The following is a 13,290-nucleotide window of genomic DNA, read 5'->3' as shown; positions in this document are numbered from 1 at the left end:
ACCTAGGCAGACCATTCACAGAAGGTCATCCCTGGGTACCTGCAGGTATGGGGTAAGAAAAGAGAATATCATAAGCTGTACTACACTATTTGCAACAACATACTATTTTAACTTTTAAAAGTTAGTACAATTACAAAAAGATAACCTCCTTTGAATGAAGGCCTGAATTAGGACAGTAGCCGTGAAGGAGGGGAGAGGACTGGAGGAGGGGAGAAGGCCGCTAAAAGCATTCGTGAAGTTAAATCTGCAGGACTTACTGACTCTGGGGGGATGGAGAGAATTAAGAATAATTCCCAGGCTTTAGATCTAAAGAGTAGGTACTCTAATGTATTGAGATGTGGAAAGCAGGTTTGGTCTCGAAAGAAGAAATTATGAGTTCAGATTTGAGCACACCGACTTGGAGGTACCCATGGGATATCCCACTGGCATAGCCAGATAGTTTTTATATCTGTGAATCTGGAGCTTGATAAACAGGTTAGGGCTGTACACCTTCCTTATAATTACTGCTTGGGAAAAACACTAACTCTTCATAGGCCTAGTATTAGATCTATGGTTTTGTGTTGGGAATGGTGGTGATGTCCAGTGGTTTAAGTCACTTTTGGAACAGTGAGCTACTTGAGACTTTATTTTGTGGAAGAAACTGGGAGAGTGAGAGGGTGGAGCCTCTTTGTCCAGCCATGTTTCTGCAAACTGGTTTGGATCATATATGTTATAATAGAACTTGGGGAGGCAAAGGCAGGGTGATGTGTCACCAGATTCCTCTTCAAGAAAAGGTCTGTTGCCCCAGCTGCTGGCAGTTCTGTGGGGAGGCAGCCCTCAATTGTCAGCATTTCTTTACCCACAGATCCACCTTGCCAGAGGTCCCACCCTTCCAAGAGCAGTCCACATCCAGTGAATAATAAGTATGAAAACATGGCCATTTCAGCCTAACATGAGTTTATTCCAATGGGCCATTTTAGCTCCAGCGCTCCCTGTGAGTTTGAGCAAGGTTGCTATCAGGCCTGCATTGCAGCTAAAATTATCCCCTCTGCCCAATCCTTCCCTCCCACTGGTATAGATCCAAGATCACTACATAAAAAGCATCCTGCAATCCAAACTCCAGTTTAAGAGTCCATGATAGGTGTTAAATGGCTAAGCAAGCTCCTTTGACTTTGCCTATTTGTAGTACTTGCTATAATCCCATGCTATGAGGACTAGATTGCTGCAGACAGACCCTAACTGAAGCACAACCCTCTGCATTTTCCATATCTACTGGTGAGTAGCTAATGGCTATTTTCTGTTTTACAAGATAGAGTGAAAACCAGCTTCAATCAATCCAGCTGGACAAGTAACAAAAAGACTATCATGTGTTCAGCAAATAACTCCATCCAACCTGCCCCAAAGACCCCCAGAGCCAAAGCCATTAAACTTTATGTGTTTTATTTTCTCCCTCCTGCAACCCTGAAGTCTTTGCTGACATTTGAAGACTGGTAATAATCAATGTCCCCATCCATGTTTCTGAATTCTCAGCCAAATTCATGGCTGTCTCATTTTCTGAGTCAGATGTCCTAATCAACTAATCCATTCCAAATAGCCTTGCTTCTGGATATAAAGGGGGAAGAAAAAATAAACATCTTTAAGTTTCAGGGACATAAAACTGTGATGGAAAATGTTCCTTATGGAAACATCAGATGGTAACAGAAGGGGTGTTTTACAAATAAAAATAAATATATTTGGGACTTCTATGCAATGGCATGAATAAAATGAACCATCATTGGAGAAAAATGTTCATTCAAAATGATTTAGGGGGATTTAATTTATTTGTTGTTTTGTTTTTCTTTGGTATGTTTTTGTCTTTCTATATTTCCTGGACAACAAATTTTGAAGCCCAGTAAATGAAGCAAAATATATCTTGCATTCTACTCAAATTAATCTCGGGAACACATAGATTGTTTTCCAAGGGTAGAGATACATAAGGCTTTACAAATAAAAGGGATTTCAAGTGAATCCATTTTTTAAAATGACAGTTGCCTGATTAACAGTAGTGAATGTTTATTGAGCACTTACTATGTGCCAGCCACAGTGTTAAATACTTTATATGTATTGTCTCATTTAATCCTCCCAGCCCACCTGAGATAGCTAGGGCCTCTGTACAATGTGAATGATGCGTCCTACAGTTGCACAACATGGTAGCCCTCAGGTTAGGCATCATTTTCCCTTTCTCAGATAAAGAAATGGAGGCACAGAATGATTCGGCACCTTGCCACCAACCTACACAGTTGGTGCATAATACTGACAGGTCTCAAACCAAGCTCATTTGGCCAAGTCCGTGGTTCTTACTACATTACACAGTACCAGCTACTCTGCTGTAAGGCGTAACAATTAATTGTGGCAGGAGAGTGTCATCCTCATTACCACGCCTTCTTTGATCTTTATTCTGGCTGTTCCCTTGGCCTACACCATTTCTTTGCACATCTCTGCCTACTGAAATCACATGGATCCTTTAAGGCTCACCTCAAGTACCTGTAAAATTTTCCCTGGACCATTCCTTTCTCTAGCAGAATTAATCATATCCTCCCTTTGACTTAACAATATTCTGTGCCTGGATGTTTTGTGTTTTTTCAAGATGGGATAGTAACAGCATTCAAAAATGTTTCATGACTACAACTCCAGTATTCATAACATTGAGTCGAGGAGATATATTTCTCTTATTCTTTGAAACAGGATGGAGCATTTTTCTTTCCCCACTACCCACCACTCCTCACTTTATTCCTTTTTTTAAAAAATTTCTCAGCCTCTAAAGGTGATGATTAAATTTGTTTATACCTATTATAGTATTTTCCATATTGAAATGTAACTCACCTAACTGTGTCTTTCTTTTTAGGACTCTAAGTTCCTCAAGAGCAGGGATAGATGAATCTGTATCCCCTATCCTTGGCAGCGACCACTGTCCCTAGTACATAAGTGCTCAATAAATGTTCTTTGCATGAACAAACATCCTCATGCAAGACACATGGGGGTATTTCTGTGACCTACTAAGCTTGTCTCCTGGGTGTGGATTTTTATGTCTTAGTTCAGGGAGAGAAAAAAATGCTTATCAACTGTACTAACCTATAGGATGTAATTCAGTGTGTATTTATTGAAGTTAAGTCAAGTGTTACTGAAAGAATAATTTATTAAGCCATTTAAAAATGGCTATACTGAATTTGCAAAGCTTTCTATTTTAGCTCTTTCATTTGTGTTGTGATTGAAGAAAAGTTTCCTTTCAGAAAGAAAACACCATGAACTTAAATAAAATGTACCATAAGGTCTGTATTGGTACAATGATAAATTTTGCATCATAAATTGTACAACACTATAGTTAAAGATGTGCATTCTAATCTATCTGGGAGTGGATGGTATATGATATAGTAAATCATCATATAAAGAAATCTAAATGTAGTCTAAATGCTTTTATGTTTCTGTTATATTAAAATGTATATAAAATTAGAACATTTAATCAATGTAATTTTATCCTTACATATTAAATTGGATTTGGGGAGATAGACTGTTGACATCTACACTGACATACTCTTTAAATGCACCAAGTTCATGCATCTAAATGGAGCAGGAAGCAAGCACAAAATTCTTATAATAGTCAAAGCTGATGACATAACACCAATACTTAAAAGGCCCTGACACAGAACATTTTCATTCTTGTTTTATGCAATCATATCAAATTGGTAACCTGGTCCCTAAGCCTACTCTGCATCATATGCAGCAAATGTGAAAATATAAATTCTAAAAACAAAACAAAATTGAGACATATTAGCATGGAGGCAGTCAATGCAGACATAAATGATTCTACTCTATCTCAACAGTCCTACGTTTTATGCTGGCTGACACAATAAGTGATCTTCATATTGGGAAGCCAGAATCATCGAATGTATTCACATATCAAAACATCACATTGTACACCTTACATACACAATTTTTGTTTGTCAATTATACCTCAATAAACCTGGAAAAAATATATTCAGTATGTTTGAGGAGGTTAAAATGATGTGATAAATTAGGAAGTGTTCTAGTCAGTAAAGAACAAATTAAATATAACTCAGAACTATTTGAAAAATTCGGATGTTCAGAACTTAGAGTTCACATAGTGGAGGTTTTATTGCTTTAGGATATTCTATTATGAAGAATGTAAAACCTATTATGGCTAATAATTTTTTTTACTTAAAGGCAAACTTTCTAATGCTGATATTATTGTCTTTTCCAATTTAGATTCTATGTAAACATCACTACTTTTTAAGTTAGTTCATCTCTCGACTTTACCTAACTTGAGGTATAACACAACTTATCTCAAAACCACTCGCGTGAGTCAGACCATCCTGCAGAGACTTTCAGATGAGGACATATGGTGCATTCCTGAAAATAAAAGGGATGATCTGATTATTATTTTTCCTCTCCACATTTCCCCAATCTTCACACTTGGTATAATACTCAATACAAAGAATTGCAATTTCTATAATATATGTTGTTACCAAATAATATCCATAGCACCTTAACTGTAATTATTCACACCTGGCAAGACTTCAGGTGTCATTAGACACATTTTCTCTTCATACCTTACAAACATTAAGATTACAAGAAAGGCCACATCCTTTAGAATCATGAAAACTCTAACTTCCCAGAGTACTATTCACTGTTTCCAGTGTGTTATTTTACCTTCTGACAAGTTTTATAAAGGAGAAGGGAATAAAACTAACTTACATTACATACAAGATGTTGCCTACATAGATGCCAGAAAGGGAAGCAAATGAACAGCTAGAACATATGGCAGTGAGCTGAGAGCATAAAGAAACTAGTTCTGCATGAGCAACAAGAAACATCTTGAAATGTTCAAGACATATGTGTTTTTAGGAAGAAGACTGAAGTGTTTCATAATAAAAACAGGACAAAGTGAACCATGAGTGCTGAATAAAGTTTTAATTAAAAAAGGGTTTTTAGCCTTCAATGTGAATATACAATATGCTTCACAGATGGATTTTATATTTAAGTCTTATCCAAACCAAAAAAGTAAGTGAGACAAATAAAGCTTCTGAAAATGGCACCAAGGCTAAAATGTATGTAAACAATGAAGAGTTCTGGTACAAACAAACAAGGAAGGAAGAACAATCCTTCTGCCATCCATTTTCCACTTGCACATTGCGTAAGTAGATCATATAACCTACCTTTGGTGCAAATACATGTCTCTCCAGTTTAAATATATAATAGACACACATAATTAGGGAACAATCTAAATGTCCAATAGATGAATGGTTAAATTACTTTCTATCAATGGGATATTAGCCGTTAAGAAATACACTTATGCATCATTTTAGAAAAATGAAGAAATGTACATGTATTAATGTCAAAATAGTAGGATACAAAATTTGTAAAAGAACCCCAACTTTAAAAATGCAAGAACATTGCAATAAAATATACAAAAATATTAGCAAGTTACCTCAAAGTTTTTACTTTCATATAACGACTTCTCTGACTCTTCCATTAATAGTTTTTACGTAACACTGCTTTTTAAAATCACAAAATAATGGACATTTGAAAAGTCTAATTAAAGTTGAAATATTTATCTAGAAAACCTGATATAAAACAAAAATGGTTCTAAGTTTATCAGAAAATATTTTCATATTAATCTTTGATGTCTAAATAATGGTGACCATTATCTATATAGCTTCATTCTTGTTTCAAGACAAGAAAAAATTATTCCTGAAGTTCACTGGCTATAGGCAAACAAAGAATGACAGGTAATCTCTACACTAAAAATCCAGGCACCTAGCAGATGAAGATCTGACAATAATGTATAAGAAGCACACAAGGCCAATGGATATACTTTTCTATTTTTTCCTTGAAAAAAAGTTTAAAGCAAACATAAAATGATATCTAAAGCTCTTTACAACACATTTAAAAAGCATGGGTTTAAGCTGGAAAATCTCTTGGCAGTGAGTTTGGTATTTGAGCATATCTTAATGCCAGGAAATATTTTTATATTGCAAAATATTTATTTTTAAAAGTTCAGCTGAAATTGGAGTTTTTTATGAGATCTTTAAGATGGATCAAAAGTATATTCAGAAATAGCTTTCCTTACAAGGTTTTTTGAAGGTTTCATTTCATTTAGAAGCCATATTTATTTATTGTCAATACCCACCGATGTGCGCCCCTACATGACACTCTAGCTCAAGAAAAGTGATCAATTTGCTGCTCCCAAACACACTTCATTAACCCTTGTTTCCATACCTTTATGCCACTGCTTAATTTTTCCCAGTTAACAGTAATTTTCTCCTTTCCTACCTATTGCAATTCGACCTGTCCTTCAGACTGAAGTCATGTCCCTACTCTACTCATAAAGCCTTTTCAGATAAATAACTTTAGTTCTCTCCATCCTTTGAACTCATACTACTCATTGACTCCTCAGCAAATATGAATTCCTTTGTGATATCTCTTACTATGATCTTTTCAAGTATTTATTTCATCTGCTAAACTACGTTGAAAGTTCTGTGAGAACATTTAAGAAGCCAGTTTTTGTTGTTGTTGTTGTTGTTGTTGTTTTGAGACAGGGTCTCACTCTGTTGCCCAGGCTGGAGTGCAGTGGTGGAATCATGGCTCACTCCATCCTTGCACTCCTGGGCTCAGGTGATCCCTCCTACCTCAGCCTCCCAAGTAGCTAAGGCTACAGGCACATACCACCATGCCCAACTGATTTTTGTATTTTTTTGTAGAAGCTAAGTCTTGCTATGTTGCCCAGGCTAGTATTTTTTCTTTATGTCATCCAGTGTGTAGTTCACAAGTGCTCAATAAATATGCTGAAAGATGAGAAATGGCTGGAGAAACACTGACTACAAAACTCTTACCCTTGGCTTTAATGTAACCTTTGGGATGTCAGATACATCTGCTCAATCATATTATGAAAATGGAAACCCATTATTTGAGTACTCAAATATTTTTGGGGGAAGAAGACAAAATTTAAATTCTATTATAAGGCATACAAAGGATCTTGATGTGATTTCAACACACATTTCCACCTTATCTTGATCCCAATTTCACCATATACCCTTATACTCTAACCATATTAAAATTCTTTTTTTGTTGTTATACTTTAAGTTCTGGGATGCATGTTCTGCACATGCAGGTTTGTTACATAGGTACACACGTACCATGGTGGGTTGCTGCACTCATCAACTCGTCATCTACATTAGGTATTTCTCCTAATGCTATCCCTCCCCTAGCCCCCACCTCCTGACAGGCCCCAGTGTGTGATGTCCCCCTCCCTGTGTCCATGTTTTCTCATTGTTCAACTCCCACTTATGAGTGAGAACATGCAGTGTTTGGTTTTCTGTTCCTGTGTTAGTTTGCTGAGGATGATGGTTTCCAGTTTCATCCATGTCCCTGCAAAGGACAGGAACTCATCCTTTTCTATGATTGCATAGTATTCCATGGTATATACGTACCACATTTCTGTATCCAGTCTATCATTGATGGGCATTTGGGTTGGTTCCAAGACTTTGCTCCTGTGAACAGTGCTGCAGTAAACATATGTGTGCATGAGTCTTTATAGTAGAATAATTTATAATCCTTTGGGTATATACCCAGTAATGGGATTGTTGGGTCAAATGGTATTTCTAGTTCTAGATCCTTGAGAAATCACCACACTGTCTTCTACAATGGTTGAACTAAAAGTTCCCTGAATATGCTGTGCTTCTTCATGCCTCCATGCAAGCTCTAATGGCCTACTTCTCCTCTTCTGACAAAATCATCCTTTAAGGTCAAGATGAAAGGCTGAATCCTTCATCTTATCTTTCTTCATTTGTTAAGGAAGTGGTTGCTTCCCCTTTCATGCTCCATAAGTACCCACCTAAACATTTCCTTCATATATTTACTTATATTGTACATATCCATAATACACAACATTTTATAACACACTGTAATGCATTTGTGAGAGATCTGGATACATCTTATTTATTTTATTTTATATTTATTTATTTTATATTTTCCTAGTGCTACTGATAATATCTGTATTATCAGCTTCATTATAAGCAAATATCAATATTTGCTTAATGAATGCATAAATGAGCGATTTTGATAACTGCTTATATTAAAGGAGAAAAAAAAAACCCTGGGATTTAAAGGTTAGTCATGGATAAACCAAAAGGTATATAGTTCACATGGAATCTAGAGCCAAGCATTATGTTTCTTGGAGCTCAAGGTATTTTTGCCTGTTTTTATAAAAAATAAAAATAAAATCGATCCAGATGGTGAAGAGGCTAACACAATGAAAATATTTTAAAAGAAGGAAAAATTAAAATCAGAAAAAAAGTCCCATATGCTCCTTCCCACAGAGAAAGCTGTGAATAGGTGCTAGATCCATGGTTCTCAAACCTGGGTAAGCATTATAATCACCTAGAGAGACTAAAAACTTACAGATGTTAAATTTACTGCTTCATGATCTCCAGAGGCTGGGATTTTTAACAGGCTTCCTGAGTGATTCTGATCAGTTAGGATTTGGAACCACTGACCTTGAACATAAATAATCAAAAGCCTCATCAGCTTTAGACCTGGATGTTATATAGTCATGCTTATCCCCCTAAATAGATTAATATTAGATATGTCTCAGATATTCTAGTTCTGAATCCTACACCTAGGAAAAGTTCTTCACAAATTATGACAATTTCCAATTATGCGTGGTGAGTAGATTACTGCATTTTAATAATCCCATGCACTCTTCATTACTAAACATTTCTAGTAGAGCTGCTAACAAATTACAAGTTGACTAATTTCCTTTCCTATTCAATGTAGCAAAGGTGGGTTAATAAGTAGGTGAACTAACCAACAGGGACAGAGTAAGAGCAGAGAAAGCAAATGTTTGGAGCTATTCACAAACATATTACAAATGTTTAAATAATGGAAAACTAGCTTCCTCCAATATAGCAATGGATCAATCACTGAAAATCAAATACCACCTCTTAAAATCCAACATTAAACTCAATACCTAAGGAAAATCAAACAATAGTAGGGAAAAGTTCTATAGACTATTTATGAGAAAATACTAACATTTGAATGTAAGTCCTAGTTCAGACACTAACACTCCCACCGTGTGACCCACAGGAGACACTTAACCCAAACTTGAGTTTTCTTGTTTGTAAAAAATGTAAATTATAATCCCTGTTCTACCTAATTCTCAAATGTGTCATGGAAGGATACAATGAAATAAGTTAAATGCTTGAAAAGGATAATGGATGATATAAAATGCAAGCTATTATTTATGAAAAAAAGCTTATTAGAAATAGTTTTTCCAAGGTTTTAAATATTTGGTGGACAAAAATTCACTAAAGTCAAATGTTCTTTGTTTTCCATTTTCCCAACATAAACACTTGAAAATACTTCGTAATTCAAAAGCTGGCATCTTTTCTTTCATTTGGCAAAAACAATTCCCCTCCAGGTTTCCAGTGGAAGTGAAATTATTTTGACTGTTTTTGTTTAAGATTATCAACAAAAACCTCTCCAAATTATGCTGCTTCTATGCCAAAACACATTCTTTATGCAGCACAGTTGTAGGAATGTATTATATGTGAGCCACTGCTGGACCACAAAGGGGAATTAGGATAGCATATTTTTTTCTATCCATTAGGAATATTCAAAATATTTTCAACATGTCCTTGTTAAGTGATAGATTCCTTTTCAATATAATATTTTCTTTAACCACAGAATATTAGGAGCTATGCTAAGTAATTATTTCTGAAATAAATATTTTAGATGAGTCAAATAGTGAGCTATATAATAATAATAATAAATATTATTTATAGAGCCCTTACTGAAATGAGAAAAGTTCCCTTATCCCCATCTCAGGGCCTGCGATGGGAGTGTGGCTCACTTCTTCGGTGCCCCTGCTCATATCCCTAGGGTGTGCATGCAGACGGGCAGGTCGTGAGGCGGGCACCGACCCCACGGCTGCATCTAGGGTTTAGTGTTTACAGCTCCTGAAGCCCCAGTGGGCATGTGTTACAGTGCACTCTTTCAGTTTTGCCATCTGCAGGTGGCTTGCATTAATCAGCTCGATTAGACTCTCTGCCTTATTGCAAGGACAGAGGGCTTTCTGTATTCCGGGCTCTCATCTGAGTGTACTGGAAAAATCGAATCACACGTGGGCTTGGAGAATGAGTGCAAAGTTTTACTGAAGGATGGAGGTAGCTCTCAGCAGGTGGATGGGGAGCTAGAAGGGGGATGGAGTGGGAAGGTGGTCTTCCCCTGAAGTCGGCCACCCAGCAGCTGGACTCTCCTCCAACCACTGCTGGCCGAATTCTGCATTGTCCTACCTGGTCTACAGGCGTCTGTTCCTCCTTATCAGTGTGCACTTCCGCTACTCTGCTCCTCTTGATATCCAGCCGCCTGTGTGTGTTCTTCTGCAGTGTGTTCCTCTCGACGTCCAGCGCTCGAGTCTGTGACCACTAGGGTCTGGGTTTTTTTGTTTTTTTTTTTTTTTTTTTTTTTTTTGAGATGGAGTCTCGCTCTGTGGCCCAGGCAGTGACACGATCTCCGCTCACTGCAAGTTCCGCCTCCCGGGTTCACGCCATTCTCCTGCCTCAGCCTCCCGAGTAGCTGGGACCACAGGTGCCCGCCACCACGCTTGGCTAATTTTTTGTATTTTTAGTAGAGACGGGGTTTCACCGTGTTAGCCAGGATGGTCTCGATCTCCTGACCTCGTGATCCACCTGTCTCAGCCTTCCAAAGTGCTGGGATTACAGGCATGAGCCACCGTGCCCGGCCAGGTCTCGGGGTTTTTATAGTCACAGAATGGGGTACGTGGGGGGCCAGGGTGGTCTTGGAAAATGCGACATTTGGGCGCAAAAACAGGAGTGCCTGTCCTCACCTAGGTATGTGGGCACAGGTCCAAGGGTGGAGCCCTTGCCAGGGACCCCACCCTTCTCTACCCAGCACTTCTGTGCCCCCATCCCATATCATTATCATGTGCTAGGCATTCTTTTAAGCACTTGAGATGGGTCTACTTAAAAATAAAAATATATGTGTGTGTGTGTGTGTGTGTGTGTGTGTATCTATCTGTATGTACATATGTAATCATATGTTATAATCTTCTGAAAAAGGTGAAATCACATTGAACATTCCTAAGAGCTATGGAAACATTCATCTGGCTGAGCTCCTGTAGGGTCACTTCTGCTGAACTAGGGTGATTAACTTCTACCTCTAACATTCTCCAAATTGGAAAAATATGGTTAATTTTATAAAACGTAAGTGTGCTAAATTAAAAAAAAAATCCAGAAAAAACTTCCTAGGATTGAAACTGGTTTTAGAGAACATACTCTCAAACTAAATTTATTTTTGTTTTAAAAATACTACCTTAACTGTATAACATATAAATGGATAATATTCTCTAACTGAACTCGTGTTTAGCTTCACATGTAAAACCTACATAGAACTTCCTTACCAATATGCACAAGGTATAAAAGGTTAATAGAATGTTTTTAAAAACTGAAATAATGACACTAAGGCAGCTGTCTATGCCTGGATGGATTTGTGCACAAAACAATGAAACTAATGACAGGGGAAAAGGTACAAAATTATCTTTATGCATCTACTATTTATCAGGTACAGTCTAGTCACTTTGCATCTTTTACCTCATGCAGTCTTCATAGTAACCATCCTAGGTGGGTATTATTCCCATTCCATGGACAGTAAAATTAAGGTTTGAGATCTCTAGGTATTCCCACATTACAGACTCTAAGCCCACATATATAGTGCTGTTTTTATTATCTCACACAGCCTACATAAATTAAATAACTAGTAAATTTAAGAGCCATATCAAAATATCTGAACACAGTAATTTGGTCCTATGTCTTAAAATAATTCTTATATTTTTCTATACATATTCAAATAGCCCATTTTTTTCTCTGATCAAATCCTCAACATCTTCCCAAGTACTATCTCTACTGACTTTGAATTTTAGTCATCACAATGACCATTTAATGAACACCATGCATTGTACTAGGTACTCCATGTACATTAGCTCTTTAAACAATTACAACAACTCTATGAAAATATCTTCCATTCTACCAGTGAGAAAGCATGTTTCCATAAAAGTTAAAGAATACAGAGGTGACAAATTTAGAGAATGAAATCCAGGGTCTGTTCAACTGTAGAACCAACAATACTGCCATTATGCCAAATGGAATATTTTTCAAACTACAAATACTGTTTACCAGATCATTCATAAAAGCAAGGTATTATGATAAGGCCTAATATATGACAAAGAATGTCCATACATATTTTCCCATTTAATCATAACACTTATCTGAAGAATGGAGGACATTTATTATCCTATTTCATAGGTAGACAAAGATGAGGTTCAGAAGGTTGAAAGGCAGTGCTTTTTCTATGATACAATGTTGCTGTCAGTCTTTTGGTAATAGAAATACATATATAATATAATAAATATGCAAAGTATAAATACACTTATATAACAAACATAAATAAATCCTATGTATTTCAAATATACATTTGGTATATAAAATTTAAAATATATATATAAATAAATCCTTCTCCAACCTTTGTCTGCTTATATAACTAATTTTACCTTTAAAAAAAAAGAAATCAGTAAATTAGTGAAGAGTTATTTTCATTGATCAATGAAAGTCTCTAACAAGATACACTTATTCTCAATTCTATGGCAGCTGTTCAAAGACACTGTCTTTCATTAAGAGTTTTTTCCTCACCTTCCTTCTGAATTCTATGATATACCAAAAAAAGCTAAACTTCTTTAAATTTTTACTGAAACAGAAATGTAGTGATGCTTAAACGTGCGGTTACTCAGCTAAACAGGTGATTGGGGTTCCAGAGGAAGTGCATCCTAAGTCTTTACCTAGAACTATCCCATACATAACTCCGGTGCCCATGAACTCTCAGGTCAGTTAAAATAATTCTGCATTGATGTGCCTTTCATACACTTCCGCCAATTTCTTCCTTAGTTCATGAGATAATCTCTTTGTTTTTAGTGCTCAGATGTTGGAAATTTGCTATAGGTTTTAATGCGTAAAGGTAAGTTCACTTATTTTATCCACTGAAGTTCTTTCTGAAGAGATACCAGCTCCACCATTTAAAAACATATGAACTCTAACAAACTGAGTTTTTTAACCACTTATCCAGTTGAGAGGCAGAGTTGGGTTTACCTTCAAGTCCAAGCTTTCTCATTTACTGGTTGTGTTTATCACTGGCTAATCACAGCAGTTTAATTTCTCAGTTTCCTAGTCTGTAAAACTGAGATTA

The 13,290-nt window shown here is 36.5% G+C and overlaps 1 protein-coding gene across 3 annotated transcripts in view; it reads right to left on the bottom strand.

Annotated features, from left to right (window-relative positions):
- Nucleotides 1–4,106: 4,106 nt before the first annotated feature.
- Nucleotides 4,107–13,290, bottom strand: part of SPATA6 (spermatogenesis associated 6) — a 208,876-nt gene continuing 199,692 nt past the window's right edge. For all 3 annotated transcript variants that reach the window (XM_055093204.2, XM_063601222.1, XM_055093200.2), the window contains one exon: nt 4,107–4,386. In XM_055093204.2, the coding sequence (XP_054949179.2) occupies nt 4,362–4,386 (25 nt within the window). In that variant the 3' untranslated portion in view covers nt 4,107–4,361. The remainder of the gene's footprint in view (nt 4,387–13,290) is intronic.

The sequence above is a fragment of the Pan paniscus genome, chromosome 1, assembly GCF_029289425.2.
Source record: "Pan paniscus chromosome 1, NHGRI_mPanPan1-v2.0_pri, whole genome shotgun sequence".
Classification (NCBI taxonomy): Eukaryota; Metazoa; Chordata; class Mammalia; order Primates; family Hominidae; genus Pan; species Pan paniscus.
The sequence above is the reverse complement of the archived record's forward strand: the minus strand, read 5'-3'. Positions and strand labels throughout refer to the sequence as shown.